Consider the following 15,296-nt stretch of genomic DNA (forward strand, 5'->3'; position numbering starts at 1 on the left):
TAGGAAGTGCTAACAAGACCTTTCTGGGCCATGTTTTCCTTCTTCCTTTTTAAGGAAGTTACAGACCTTCAGTAGTGGGAATGGCTGAGCCCTGGCTTGGCGGAGGAAACAGCAGTAATGAACCACTTCAGCCCGCAGTTAGAAAAAGGAGGCCTCATTTTGGAGTCCTGAGAATACTAGGCACAACAAAAGGTTCTGTTTAAGCTTGTTATCCAGGACATTCTTACAGGCTACACAGCTCTCCCTGCAATGACCCTCTTCAAACAAGTGCATCAAGTTTGAGCAAATAGAAACACGTAACTTTCAAGGTTTGGAGTTATAGTTTTCTTTACAAAGCCATTTATATAATGTAAGCTGCAATTAGCATGGGATAGAGCGAGGAGATTTAGGCTGGAAAGTTCTTTTAACAAAAGATAGAAATTAGTGGAATAAGTAACAGTTAAATATCAGCTTCAGATAACTAGCTGAAAAGACCTTTTAAATCATTTACTAATAAAAAAAATGATTTTGCTTTAGACCTTGTTCCAACCAAAGTGTGGTCTTTTAAATCACTGAACTGATTAATCTTACTAATTTTAAATTATCCAGCAAGAATGGATTGGAGCAAAAAAAAAAAAAAAAAAAAAAAAAAAACAAGTCCACATATCCCCAAATGAAAAGCACCACGGCTTTTAAGCCTGACAATTTCATCAGAATGTCCATAGGAATTACATAAAAAATTCAAACCGTAATGAAATAAATTGCTACTTACATTATGAAAAGTCTGCAAAAGCTTTTTATAGACTTGAAATGCAGAAGTTATATAAACTGCACAGTAAAAAGAATTAGAAATTGACCTTTACAGATCAAGGGCTAAAATTAACAGTCTTCAGGGGGAAAAAAATTCCCAGTTCACAATGGCTTTTAATGCCATTTTTTCCCCTACACTCATTTATCTAATAACCATGGCAAGGTTAGGATAAACAATGAACAGTATGTTTTCACATTTTCCACCTTTTGTGTCCTCCCTATGAATTTCTAAAACACTTAAGAGAATAGATACATAAACCTGTGACCTTCAAATGAGCTTTTTGATACTCTCAACATTTTGAATAAAAAGATCAGAAAATGGAGCCACTTTTACACAGTAATGAATTCCATTCTGTTGGGTAAACAAAGCTAAATTTTAAAACAGAGACCTGACATTTGTATAGCTCAAGAAGCTATTCTGTTCTTTTGGGGGTGGGTAGAGGGAGGGAGGGGGCCTTGTCAGTACTTTATGTGGGCTAGATAATGACCAAATCTACAATCCAGGTCAGGAAGAGACAATCCATTTGGCCGCGTTCAACAGAAAGCCACCGTTTGCAAGACAAGGACAACAAAAATGCCCAATTTTTACCACAATTTCCCCCCACCCCATGACCAATTGATCCATCGCACCAAAAAAAAAAAAAAAAAAAAAGTGTGGGGCAGGTGTGGGGGGGTGGCGGAGGCCCAGCCGCCATTATGGGGCTGACGCTTATTGACGGCAGCTACAAGGGCCTCCAAAAGTTACTCCAATTTCCGTCGAGCTTTTGTGCATCCGTTGTCCTGTCTGAAAGGCTCAGTTAGGTATTGTTGCAAAAAAAGTCTGCATCCACATTTGTTCTCCTCTAATTCATACTCGGCATTGTGAAGTTTCACTATTCAGGGGCTGATTGGACAACAGCCCTGACAATGGCCCAGCGATTAGTCGCTCAGCGTGGGCCGGGGTTGCGGGTATAAACCTAGGGATGGGGCTGGAATGCGCGGGGGCCTTCAGCTTCCTCTCGGGGCCGTCCTGAGAGGCCGCGCCTCCCTCCTTTGCTGCAGGTAATGCATTCCTTCAGAGCCGGGAAACCGAATCCCTGTAATTAGCGGGTCCGGGACAGGGCAGCCGCCCCCTCCCCACAAGGCGGCTCTCCGGGGCCCCCGAAGCTTTCTAAGGAGCTCAGCCCCCGAGACGCGGCGGCCGCGTCGAATGGAAAACTTTCTCGGGCGGGGCGGCTCGGTGGGCCTGAAAATCAGCACGCAGGGGAGGGGAGCCGAGAGGGCCGCGAGCTGCGCCGCTTAACCCTTGGCGCGCCGCGGCGCCGCAGCAGGGCCGTCCCGGGCCCCGCCGGCCTCCCCGGCCCCGGCCCGCGAGTCTGCGGAGGGAGAGCACGGGCCCCTCCACAGCGGCTGAGCAGCGAGTCGCTAAGTGTACAGATGTCAGTCTGGCGTTTTACATGTCAGTAACTGGAATTCATTTACATTTATTTTCCTATTGTTTTATATCACTTTATGACAATGTGCTGCATAATATAATTTAAATCTTTAATGTACAACTAATTCTCTACCATTAATTTGTCAACATGATTACTGGATACGCCACCCGAGGAAGCAGGCTGACTTGAAGTCTGTGTAAGACGTTCCTGTGTTGTTTCCTGACGGTTTACGGAGGAAATGACAAAGACGTACCGAGCTGTTTTTCTTGGACTGTCTGTAATCTTAGGAAAACTACAATTTCGGTGGGAGTCCCCCTTACACTGAGAAATTCCAGACATCAGTTGGGAAGAAGACGCACACACAGCCCCCTTAGAGGAGAGATTAATTAGGCAGCGCCGGTGAGCGCAGCAGTGGCCGGAGACCGGCGCTGGCCCAGCCCTTGAGCCAAGGGATCCCCCAGGACGAGGCCCGGGCTGCGCGGGCGCTCGCGGGGGGAAGAGGAGGAGAGCCCGCGCCGGGCCGCACCTACGGGGCTGGGGAAACTTACAAAGGAAAGGGCGGTGCCTGTGGGCAAAGCGTTTCTGGGCCGCCCCAACTTCGGGGTCCCCCCAAACCTTGGCCTCGCTCTCGCGCCAGCGGCCAGAGCCTGACTTGGAAACGCTCTGGTCCTTCCCTCCGCGCCCTGGGAGGACGGGCCCCCCCTGCAGCCCGAGGCCGGGGATCACGGCCAGGCGGCCGCCCCGTCACAATTAAAAGGAAGCGACAGTACCCCAAACCTTATTAAACATTCAAATAGAAAAATTAAGATATTCTGGGCAAAAGAAGTGTTTAGACAAAGGCTGTCTGCTTCAATTTCCCCGTTAAGCGGGGAGCTGGCTGCTCAGAGAGAGAGAGTGACGGTGGATTCCATAAATTAACTGAAAATCCCTCTTCTCCGGAGCCCAAGTTATCTCTCCTTTGCCTGCAGCTCTGATTTAGAATGGGAGCCGGCTTGTTTACCGGTTTAATTAATGCTCCTTTTCAAGCAGGGAGGAGGGGAAGGGAAATGAAGCGACTTGGTGATAAACAGGTGTAGCCGGGCCTAGAGCGGGGCTCACCGGGGCCGCGGCCGCTTCCTCAGGCTTGACTGGGCCTGACCCGGCGGAAAAGGTAGATGGCCCAGTTGGAAGCGCAGTAGGTGAGCATTATTTTAACTGCGAGCCTGTGATTGGAATGGCTTAAAGGGACAATCAGCGCTTAGATTTGTTTTTTTCTTCTTTTTCCTCCAGAATGCATTCTGATTCCTCCGCGTTGCTGAGCGGAGAAGGAACAGATCTTGGCGATAGAGGGCACAGGCGTGTTTCCTTCTCTGTGGCCTCCTCTTCCTCAGCCTTCACCTCCAAATGTAAGGGAAGAGCCACTTGAGGAGGGAACCTGGCTTCCGCGTCACGCTGGGGACCGGCTTTCTGCTCTGAAAAATCCCTGGGCGTTCTCTCTTTATTTACTTATTTCAGCTTTTAATTCCGGGAGCCTAATATCTGGGATTGGACTGTCCGCGGCCTACGTGTTTCTGTGACCTTACAGATAACAGGGAAGCTTGGATGGAAAATGAAATTCAAGCGCCAGCTAATTTTAAAAACATAACGAAAAACTCATTCCCGAGGGGGGAAATGGCAGTTTCTGTAAGCACAGGCTGAAGATGTTTTTAAATTAACAACTAGCCCTGGTATTTGCTAAATGATGGTTGTATGGGGGGCGGGGGGAATCAGTCATTAAAAACAGCAGGTACCCAAGGTGAGAATGCATGTTTCAGGACTTAAAGTCACCTGTCTGCGTTGCCTGCCGCCGTTCTGTGCGCCAGCATCTCCAAGGGCAGAAGTGAGGACAGGCGCTGGTCCGTCAGCCATACTGGCCTTTGGAGAAAGGAGTTTTTGTTGTTATTGTTGTTTTGTTTTTAAACTATCATTTATTGAACGCTTCCTTGATGCCTACAATGGGTCATTGCTCATTCTTTAAGCTTCCCTGCAAAGTGATTGTGCCCGTCCACATTTCTCAGAGTTCAGACAGCTCTGGTGATTTGCCCAAGGCCACAAAGCTTATCAAGTGTCAGCGTAGGGAATGAGAACAGGGGTGTCTCTGAGCCCAGCACTTTCTCCACCTTTTTTTCCCACCCTTTGTGAGGTAACACTGACCCTAGGTACCTAGAATCTATGGAAAAGGGGATTCCATTCTAGATAAAGACTGGTTATGTCCTTGGTTATAGGAAAGGATCTCTTTTTACCACGGGGGAATTCTACCCACATTCTGGTTCAGGTCTATGGGGACCCAACACACACAGAAGCACAAACTACCTTGCAGAACATAGATTTCTTGCTGGAGAGATTTTGAGAACAGGAAATTAGGATCTTCCAGTGTCACTGCTGATTCAGCTGCCCATTAATGTGTGACCTTAAGCAAGTCACCCACTGCATCTGACTGAAGGCCTCCTTGTCCCTGAGTGGGCACATTGCCTATCCTGCCTGCCTCGTAGTGTGGGGTGGGGCCAAAGTGAGTGGAAGTGGGTTCAGATACATCAGTCACCATGAAGAGCTGCACACGTGTACGGTTTTATTGCTGACTTCCCAGAATTATGAGGTCCTAATGTAAGATATGTGCATGTGTTTTGAAGGGAGTGACTTATAAGTGGGAGGATTGTTCTTATTATTAAAGACAACAACCTTTAGCTCCTGATTTCTAAACATGAAAATCCTGGCTACATTAAGAATGGTGCTAAAAGTCTGAATGCATCCTGAAATTATAGAATTTTGATGAACAGACCATTGTTATAATAATATTTATATTAATGGTGGCTATATGCCAGGCAGTGCTCTACCAGATATGCACCAATTAGTTCTCACTGTAACTCTATGCCCCAGGCACTATTATCATCATACTCATTTCACAGATGAAGAAACTGAGACACAGGACAATTTGGTCACATAATTCATGAATAGCAGAACTACCATTTGAACCCAGACAACCTAGCACTGGAATCCACATGCTTAATCACTGTGTTATACTGCATCCCATGAGTGTCTATGTTATCCCTACTGCTCCAATGCACAGTTTGAAGATGAAAAAAGTGATGCTCAGAATGATTCAATGATTTGCCCATATCTGTTTCGTGGCAGAGGTGAGAGTAGAGTTTGGATCCCCTTATGTCCATGACTGATTCTATTTATAACGTAATTGCTACTCATTTCTCCCAGCCTTCAGGCCATCTCTGGAGATGAACTGCCTGGGTTTAAACCTTGGTTGTGCAAGCTCCTTACTCTCTCTAAGCCTAAGATAATAGTACCTTCAGATATCTTGGAGGGAATTTAATTTAAAAAGTCATTGTTAGGCAGATTACATGAAATAATGTACGAAAGTATTTAGCACATTTTCTAGCATATAGTAAATGCTCAATAAATTCACCTCAAATTTTAAATCCTGGCTCCAGGAAAAGATACATGAACAGTGGGAAGGCCTTGAATTGGATGGGACTGTCCCTACTCAGTGAGTAGGCTCAAGCTAAGTTGAAGGAAGAGACAGAGGACAGGCCCACAAGCTGGTACATGGTGGGAAGACAGCCAGAGCCCACCAGTGGGGGAAGACTCAGAGGCCAGCCCCTCGGCTATGAGAGGGTCTTTCGGAGTGAGTCCTGAGGAGATGGGACATTGAGGTCATTGGCCAGGCCCAGGGACAGAAGGGAGGTACTGATGGAGGAAGATAGAGGGAGGGGAAGGGGAGCAGCATGCAGGGCTGGAGGAAAGCAGGTTGGGCAAGGCCAGAGTAGGAACAATGGCCACCTAAGCATGCACCCATCATGGGGCCTCTCCTTGAGATGCTCCCGAGAAACATGAGCTGTGGCTGTTTCAGCCCCATGAGGAGAAGGAGGAGGAGGAGGAGGGTGGCACAGTGCTGAGTGCTGAGGAGGAACCACAAAATGCCTGGTGGACAAGAGGCTGTCCAAGGAAGAGAGACGGCTGGAGGCCTCTGAGTACAGGGTAGAGCAGGGGCAACCTAGCTAAGGTAAGAGACCCTCCAGCGTCCCAGAGAAGTGGGAACTGGGGCCATTGCAGTGGCCAGGCGGCTGCCAGTCAGGTGCCTAGGGCCCAGGTCCTGGAGGGCTTGCTGTCCTCAGAAAATGGGGTACTGCCATATAGAAGACAGTGGCAGACCAAAGGGGTGCTCAGGTTCTGTTGTGGGGGCCTCCAGTGAAGGTCATGGGGAAGATGTTCTTGTCCCAAGCATGGGTTTCCTGCCCGGCTGGGTCTTTCCCCAGAGGGAGGGACAGGGATTGCAAAGGCAGAATCAAGGGATCCCTGCCCTGTGTTTTGGTATCCAGGAATGAGCTAAGGCTCTTGGGAATGGGCCGGGTCAGGGGCTGTGGTTTCTACCTCTCTAGGGAGCTTCTAGTTAATGTTCAGATTTAAGGTAAAATATCCCATCTGATTTTGAAAAAATATCTGAAGAACTGAAAGTAGGAAAAATGTCTGGTGATTCTCTCTCTGCCACCCTGGAAAGTGTGACAAACAGCAGATGCTCAAGAACTATATGTTGAATAAGGGAACAAAGCAGTGCCAGAAGTACGTATCACTGAGCACTCAGAAAGGGAAAATATTTTGGCTTGGCTCACGCCTGTAATCCCAGCACTTTGGGAGGCCAAGGTGGGCAGATCACAAGGTTAGGAGTTCAAGACTAGCCTGGCCAACATAGTGAGACCCTGTTTCTACTAAAAATATAAAAATTAGCTGGGCCTGGTAGCACATGTCTTAATCCCAGCTACTGGGAAGGCTGAGGCAGGAGAATTGCATGAACCGGGACCCAGGAGGCAGAGGTTGCAGTGAGCCAAGATTGTGCCACAAGACTCCATCTCAAAAAAAAAAAAAAGGCGAAATATTTTGTAAGCCATGAAGGTATTTCCTGCCACTTAAACTCCTGAGAGAGGAGGAAGAACCTCTCTCCAAGTCAGGCCCTTCATGAGTCTCTGTCTTTCTGTTTCCTCATGAGTCAAAACTTCCCAACTGCCCAGCTGGGGTATTCTAGGGATCAGGAGGATGATTTGATGTAAATGTAAACCATACATGCTAAGCTAGTCTAAGGGACTGTTAGCTATAGAGAGAGCAAGGCATATTAAGTGAGGGATTTTATTACTGACTGTCAATTTTAAACACATACTAAAGTACAGGAATTTATAGCCACAAGTTTCAACACACAACCCCCTGCAATAAGACCACACTGGATTATACTGAATTAATTCTCATATATTTAGGTATAAGTATTTCAGAATATGTTAAGTCCCCTTTAAAAACACAAGCACAATTCATTACTTAAAAAAAAAGATGGTAGATTCTCAATCCCACCAATATTGAGCCAATGTTCAAATTTCCTCATTTGTCTTAGAAAGGAACTTTGGCAGATGTTTTTTCAAATCAGAAGTCAAACAAGGTTAACACCTCGCATTGAATTGATCAGGGAAGGGACTTTTCCCTAGCGGTTAGCCCTATCCTATCGGCCCGCCAGGCCTGGGAGACCTCTAGCCAGGGTTTGCTCAGACCCAGCCAAAGCAGTGGTTCCCTGCCACCTCTTGACCATTGATTCATCACTTTGGAAGGGCTCTTGGACATTCACCTACTAGTTGGGCTTTTTGAAGGTCTTTTGAAGGCCTTTTGAAGGCCTTTTGAAGGTCTGGAGACCTATAAAATGGGGATGCTTGTTGGGGTACATTTGGGAGAGGTTGGGAGCAGGCAGACAGCTGATCCTTTGCTAAGGTGCGGTTTATTTATTTTATTTTTGAGATGGAGTCTGTCGCCCAGGCTGGAGTGCAGGCTGGAGTGCAGTGGCACAATCTCAGCTCACTGCAATCTCCACTTCTTGGCCTCAAGCAATTCTCCTGCCTTGGCCTCCCAAGTAGCTGGGATTACAGGTGTGCGTCACCATGTCTGGCTAATTTTTTTGTATTTTAGTAGAGACAGGGTTTCACCATGTTGTCCAGAGCTCCTGAGCTCAGGCAATCCACCCACCTAGGCCTCCCAGAGTGCTGGGATTACAAGTATGAGCCATCATGCCCAGTCCTAAGGTGGGGTTTAAATCAGTCTTTAAAAGCAGCCACTGGAATTGCTGCTTCTTCCTTTTCCAAACCATCCTCCTCCTCTTCTAAGTCCCATCTCCATCACCAACCCTGTTCTGCTTTTCACCTGCTCCCTCAGCTCAGCCCCTGTACCACTTAGCAGTCACCACCTTTACCAAATTTTTCCCCCAGTCATCTAACTTCAAGTAATAGAAGCCAACCTCCCTTAAAGAGTTGCTGTTTTGTACACAATATGTATCTTGCCTCTTCAGCTAAATTTCAAGTTCCTAGACTCAAGGACCTCCCGCAGCATCTGGCGTGTACTTGGCCGAAGTACCTAAGTCCTACGGGTGCCTGACAGGCTTACAGGTGGAATCCTTGCAAACTAATGCTCTTTTTTTTTTTTTTTTTCCAGATACTCTCTCACTGTATCACCAGACTGGAGTTCAGTGGCACGATATCCGCTCACTACAACCTCTGACTCCCTGGTTCAAGCGAGTCTCCTGCCTCAGCCTCCTGAGTAGCTGGGACTACAGGTGCACACTATCATGCCCAGGTAATTTTTGTATTTTTAGTAGAGACGGGGTTTCACCATGTTGGCCAGGATGGCCTTGATCTCTTGACCTTGTGATCTGCCCACCTCGGCCTCCCAAAGTGCTGGGATTACAGGCAAGAGCCACCATGCTCGGCCCTAATATTCTTTAATTACTTGCTTAAAATGTATTAAGTGGGACAGGGCAAGGCTGATTTAATAAAGATACCTCTTCCTATATATTCAAAATAAGGGTTTGACTGAGCACATCTGAAATTTTTTATTCTTATCCAAATAATGCAAACATACAGTTACAGATCAAGTAGTATATACATACTTATAGTCTTTAGTTCTTCTAGAGAATCTAGAGTTGCCAGATTTAGGAGAAAAAAATATAGGATACCCTGTGAAATTTGAATTTCAGATAAACAATGAATAGATACAACCCAAATACTGTATAATATTGTATTTTATCTGGACCTAGGTGGATTTCTCCATATAACATATAGAGTTATATACATTATACTTGTAATGTACTTTTATCTCTGCTTTTACCAGTTTTTCAGGTATCTGCAGGATTCTGAGTGTGAATTTCAATGTTCAATATTTGGATATTCCCTTCTTCTATGGTTTGCCTTTGTAACTTAATAAAATGTTTAAACCTATATTTATGGATCCATCAACTTTCCCCAGTGCCTCTTGACTGTCTGCTTTGCAAGTTGAGAATATTATTGCAAATATCGTCTCCTCTAACCTTTCTTTTCCTTTCTATATCTCACCTTCTGCCACTATAGTTGTATTTTGCATTATTAAGGTTGTTAAAGTTTCTGTTCTCTCCTGCCACACACCCTAGTCTTCTAAGGTTTGTCTAAAGCTTGGCTCTTAAAATGGGAAACTGATCATATTGGCTTTATTGTATTATTGTGCAATTCCTATTTACCAATAGTAATGTTAGGATTCCACTTCCTACTCTTCAAGTTCAGTGTCATGATCCCTGGACCTCTAAAAAGAGTGTATTATCAGCACCAAGTCAAATGGGTTCTCATTCTTTATACTTTGTCAGCTGCTTCATACCATGTCTCCTAGTATGCTTCATAGTCAGAACTTGACTTTTTTTTTTAAACACAATTTTTCTCCATAGGGTTTCCAGGCACCTTTATTCTTGCTTGCATTATTTGCTATTATGTTCATTTTCTTTTCATTTTTATTTTTTAGAGGCAGGGTATTGCTATGTTGCCAAGGCTGAGCTTGAACTCCTGGGCTCAAGCTATTCTCCCACCTTAGCCTCCTGAGTAGCTGGGACTACAGGCATGTGCCACCATGCTCCACTCTGTTCTTATTTTAAATCTGAATTTTAAATAGATTTTGTTCTTGAATCGACTGAGAATTGCCTTTCCCCTCTTTGTCTAAGTCTTCTGTGATCCCGCTCTAATATGGCAGGCTGCTCTCCAGGGTGCTGCACAACTGTCTCCTTGAGACTCCTCTTTATGGCTTTCCTAGGTTCAATCTCAGATTTTCTTCTCTTTTCCATCTTATGTCTTGTTTTTGCTGGAGTATAGCCTTCAGTAACTTCTTAAGAATTAGCATGTTGGAGGTAAACTTTCTGTACCTGTTTGTCTGAAAACTCTTCTGTTGTCCTCCACTTGGTGGATAGTTTGTGTACAGAATTCTAGACTGAAAACCATTTTCCTTCAGCACCCATTATCGTCCAGCATCTAGTGTTGCTGAGGAGAAGTCTGATGCCATTCTGACTGCTGCTCATTCCTAGGTGTCCTGCTCTTTGGCTTTGGAGACTTTTACAATCTATTCTTTCTACTTCATACTTTGAAATTTTGCCAGGATTCTGGTCTAGTTGTGGATCTTTTTCATAGGACTATTCTTTCTTCAGCCCTAGGAAATGTTCTTCTGTGCTTTGAGACTTCTCTCCCCTTTAATTACTTTGTTTTTTCTTTTCTTTCTAGGATGCCTTTTGGATTTTGAATTATTCCATGTCTTTTATTATTTTCCCCCTCATATTTTCTTATTTTCTGTCTTTCTGCTGTATGCTTCGTGAGATTTCAACTTTTTAGTCCTTCTGCTATTTTATTTCACCAATTTCATTTTTAATTTCAAGAGCGCATTTTGTTCTCAAGATCTCATTTTTAGAATGTATTGTCTTCCCAGTTCTGTTTCCCTAGGAATGATATTTTCCTGCTTTTTAGTTTTTTTTAGAGATAAGGTCTTGCTACATTGCCCAAGCTGTCCTCAAACTCCCAGGCTCAAGTGATTCTCTTGCCTCAGCCTTCAGAATAGCTAGAACTACAGACACATGCCACTGCACTGGGCAACTGCTTGTTTATTTTCATATACTTCATTCATGTAAATGTTCTCATTTCTCCATATATGCTTCCTCAGTCATCACAGTAAATCCAAATTTGGGGATATAAAAGCACTATAGATGGTGTAGATTTACTGTACAATTGTGTACATACCTTCCCTGAGTCTTTCTGAGGTTTCCTGGGTGAACCGGCTCCCATCTTCTCTCTTGCATCCCATAGAGCATTCTGGATGGCTGTCATCAGCTGTTTCCCCTAATAACGTCTCCCATACACTTCACATATTCCAGAAGTTTGCTTACATCTCTTTTCTGTGGGTGACCTCCTCCTCCTCTCCTTAGTATTATAAGTTTGTATCTTTTTGAAATTCTAAAACTATTTCAGCAAGATTTCTGGAAAGATGGGAGGCAAACGTGTGTACTGGCTTTCCCATCTAGAACAATAAGGAGATTCAGAAAATTCTCTTTTTGAACAGTGATTATTATTTTTTTATTTTTAATTGCTCCATCTTTCAGCAGCTTGGTGCCCAGATCCAGGAGGTTCATCTGAAGTTTAGGGTCTCCCCAGCCTTTACAGATTCTCAGCACCCCGTGGCCCGCTTAAAAATGCTACACATAAACTAGGAACACCTCCCTCATTCAAGCAATTCTCCTGTTTCAGCCTCTCAAACAGATGAGATTACAGCCATATGCCACCACACCTGGCTAATTTTTGTATTTTGAGTTTTTCCCAGATTCCCTGCTTTTCCCAGGTTTTTTCTTGTGGAGGCTTGTGGTCCCCAGGAGTCAGAATGAGGGAGGCCAGCTTCCTTGTACACATCTAGTTGAGACACTGTATGGCACTGGTGGGCTCCCCTTCACCCTGCATTCTCTTCTGCTTCCATCCTTGGCCTGGCTTAGCCCTTAGGTACCCTTCAGATATCTGTTGCTGCTCATTTCCTTAGTAAAGTCCTCCCTGTTCCCCTTGACTCTGTGAAGTCCCTCTATTGCACGGGCTCAGGGGACAATTCTAATTCCCTTTACAGCACTTAGCTCAGTTTGTGGTCCTTGTGAAGCAAGGTCATGTCTATTTTCTGTTTCACCTTAACGTCCTGAGCATTTGAACACAGTGTCTGGCACATAGCAGGTACCTGATAAATAGCTGTTCAATGAAGAATGATCATTGATATGGTTTGGCTTTGTTCCCCACCCAAATCTCATCTTGAATGGTAGCCTCCATAATTCCCATGTGTTGTGGGAGGGACCCAGTGGGAGATAACTGAATCATGGGGGTGGCTTCCCCCATACTGTTCTTGTGGTTATGAATAAGTCTCATGAGATCCGATGGTTTTATAAGGGTTTCCACTTTTGCTTGGCTCCCGTTCTCTCTTGCTGTCACCAGGTAAGAAGTGCCTTTTGCCTTCCATGATGATTGTGAGGCGTCCCCAGCCACAAGGAACTGTGAGTCCGTTAAACTTCTTTTTCTTTATAAATTACTCAGTCTTGGGTATGTTTTTATTGGCAGTGTGAAAATGGACTAATACAACCGGGAAGATGGCCACAGAAGAAACATTCCTTCAGCTCATAATGATTTCAGAAATAACCCACATCTGCCCAACATACCCCCACCTTAGAGGTCTGAAATTCAACAGGGCACAACCATCTAGGCCCTCAGCAGCCTTGACCAAGGACTGGAACACAGACTTCCCAGGACTCTTCCCTGAAACCTCAGTTCCATCTGTGATGAGTCCCCAGGTCAGGAGGCAGATTCCGGTACAGCCCACAGGGCTGGAAGCTCATATGGCTTTCTGACCACCCAAGCCTTCTGCAGGGACTTTGTTCAGGCAAAGTTGTGACTTGTCTCTGGACAAGGCCAGTGAAGCCTGGCAGGAAGGAAAACAACGGACTCCCCCAAGGAATCAGGAGGAATTTTCTTAGCTGAGGCTGCAGACCCCCAGTGGGGTGGGCCCAGAGGCTGCTCAGACAACCAATGGCGACATCCCTGGCTGGGAACAATAGAGCCCCACACCTCAGCTACCTTCTGGGCTCTGGCTTCCCAGTGGTGAAGCCTTATTAAATTTGGGATTACCATGTGTAAAGCGCAGTCTGAATTTTGTTTGCTCTGCCATGTAACTTGCCTTTCTAAACACTCAGTCAGAGCTGCAGTTAATCTACTGACCATGGGCTTAACCGGCAGGTGGCCAGGAGGCCCCCACCAAATTCCTCCTGACCCTTTGTTACCTGGCCTGGAAGGGAGAGGCTTCTTGTTTGGGAAGTGTTTCTCCTCCCCCCGAACATTTTCAGTATTAAGAGTCTTTTGTCACCATAAATCTGGAGCGGGGATTATGACGGGCAGGCTGTCACCCAGATTGTTTCCTCCAGAGGATAATGGGAAAAGTTTGCGGGCTGGCCTAATGAAACCTTTATTCCAGGGACAATGCCATTTCCATTAAATTAAAGCTCAAGCCTTAACAATGCCCCAGAATAAACCCCATTTGAATATTTAATTTGGAATGGAAGGAGCTGGGTAAACACCTCAGTCCCATCAGCCCCTTTCTGGAGACCTCTTGCAACAAACTCAAGAGAGAGTCCTGCGTTGTTGATGTCAGGTTAGCACCTGTTGCTGCCAGTGTCAAAGGTAGAAAATTCCAAATCTTTAATATTAAATGGACAATAAAGAATGTTAGTCCTAACTGAAAAAAAATCTAGGAAGTGAATACTGATCAGATAAGTAATGAACTAAAATCTGTTTGTTCTGAGCCTTGCAAGCTACAAAGCCTTTAGGATGGGAGCTCTTTCCCCCAGCCCACTGCTCACGATGCACAGGCGGCCCGGAGGTCCTCTGAGAATTGTATGCTGCCTGGAACTGCACCTAAATTCCTCCCTCTTTGCTTCTTCAAAGAGAATATCTAAAAGGAAGAAATGTCTAAATGTGCTTGATTTTTTTTTTTAAATTACTGTAGTGACGTCAAATGCACTGTAAGGGAACAGAATTTTCTGTATCTTCCTCCTCTACTTGGCAACCAGGCAGCCAGGCAACAGGCACCTGTGAGACAGTTGTGTGTGGGCTCCTCTGCATCAAGAGTCAGAATTACCCAAGAATAATTTATCCGCAGATTCTTGGTGCAGTTTTCTTGTCCCTACTCACAGCACATCAGGTAATTGTTGGGCTTCTTTTTGTCCCCTGCTTTCTGGTAAAGACCCAGCTTTTGTTATGTCCTCCCAAAGATGGAAATCAGTCCTAACATGTTGATGTGCTGGCTCTATTTCCTGAACACTTCTGTTCTCCTGAATTTTCGTAGTCTTTACATAGAGTGCAGATGATCAAACGCAGCTTAATCACACTGTAAGGGGGTGAATCACTGACACATCTAATTTCTCTGTCAAAAATTTGGTTTCTACCTTGCCAATGAAGAATGGAAGGGAATCTGGGAAAGGAATATCTTTTGGCATTGCTGTCATGGAGATTCTAGAGCCTCACCTGGGTCCTACTGTGCAGACCACAAGCGACCCTACATGGATGGGTCCTCTGAGAATTGTATGCTCCCTAGAGGTCCACTGCAGGAGCAGTGCTGATGTCATAGGAGAAGTTCTAACCACACTTCCAATACCTGTTCCAGGGGATGGCAATCAAGTCCTAAAGCAAAGGTGACATTTAAGGGGATTCTAGAGATGGGCCACCAGAATCACCCAACCCTTGGCTACTGCTTGGGGTCTTGGGAGGCCAGAGGCTAAAAGCTAGGGAAAGCTCTTTTTCAGGCAGGATGTGGGTGTGGGTGTGTGCACAAGCACCATGTGTGAGGCAGGGAATGAAGGCCTGGCATGCCACTTGAAATGGTGGCTGACTCCCTGTCTATCCGTGACTGAGATCCAGATGCTCCTGCATCTGGTGGGATAGATGTCTCACATCTGCCCAACCCATACACATCACAGCCCTAGCTCTAAAGGGCTGGTTTCTCAGACACAGTTTTCAACTCTTCATTTGCTTTGCTGGTGCTACCCGGCAGAGAACGAAGCACAGGTGATGCCACCCGTCTTTTCCTTTGCATTTGGATTCACCTGGAAGCCTTCTTTTTAGGTGGGCCTTTCCTCTGGGCAAGAGGGTCACAGGCAGAGTGGCCAGGCTTCATCTGGGCAGAGGTGGTCAGGCAGCCAACCGGCCTCTCCTTGGGAAGGTCACTTCACCTCTCCGA

General features: G+C 45.6%; 2 protein-coding genes across 3 annotated transcripts in view; one reads left to right on the plus strand and one right to left on the minus strand.

The window, feature by feature from the left end:
- Positions 1 to 15,296, minus strand: part of CAMKMT (calmodulin-lysine N-methyltransferase) — a 569,210-nt gene that overhangs the window by 128,417 nt on the left and 425,497 nt on the right. The gene's annotated exons all lie outside the window — the stretch shown is intronic.
- Positions 1,710 to 15,005, plus strand: LOC103787976 (uncharacterized). 2 transcript variants are annotated; one of them, XM_008980750.5, is made up of 4 exons: positions 1,710 to 1,830; positions 3,474 to 3,589; positions 8,694 to 8,834; positions 12,629 to 15,005. In XM_008980750.5, exons 1-4 carry the CDS (start codon positions 1,763 to 1,765, stop codon positions 12,631 to 12,633), a joined length of 330 nt encoding a protein of 109 aa, XP_008978998.1. In that variant the 5' UTR covers positions 1,710 to 1,762; the 3' UTR covers positions 12,634 to 15,005. The 2 variants fall into 2 exon arrangements, 1 of the variants encoding a protein (XP_008978998.1); XR_008476401.2 differs by having other exon boundaries at positions 1,769 to 3,382.

This window comes from Callithrix jacchus, chromosome 14 (genome assembly GCF_049354715.1).
Source record: "Callithrix jacchus isolate 240 chromosome 14, calJac240_pri, whole genome shotgun sequence".
Lineage (NCBI taxonomy): Eukaryota > Metazoa > Chordata > Mammalia > Primates > Cebidae > Callithrix > Callithrix jacchus.

Bases quoted from the DNA above. Each gene is read 5' to 3' on its own strand.
- LOC103787976 (XM_008980750.5), top strand. From the start codon at position 1,763: ATGCGCGGGGGCCTTCAGCTTCCTCTCGGGGCCGTCCTGAGAGGCCGC. The intron at 1,831-3,473 runs GTAATGCATTCC...TTTTTCCTCCAG, and splicing joins GCCTCCCTCCTTTGCTGCAG to AATGCATTCTGATTCCTCCG. The intron at 3,590-8,693 runs GTAAGGGAAGAG...TTTTTTTTCCAG, and splicing joins CTCAGCCTTCACCTCCAAAT to ATACTCTCTCACTGTATCAC.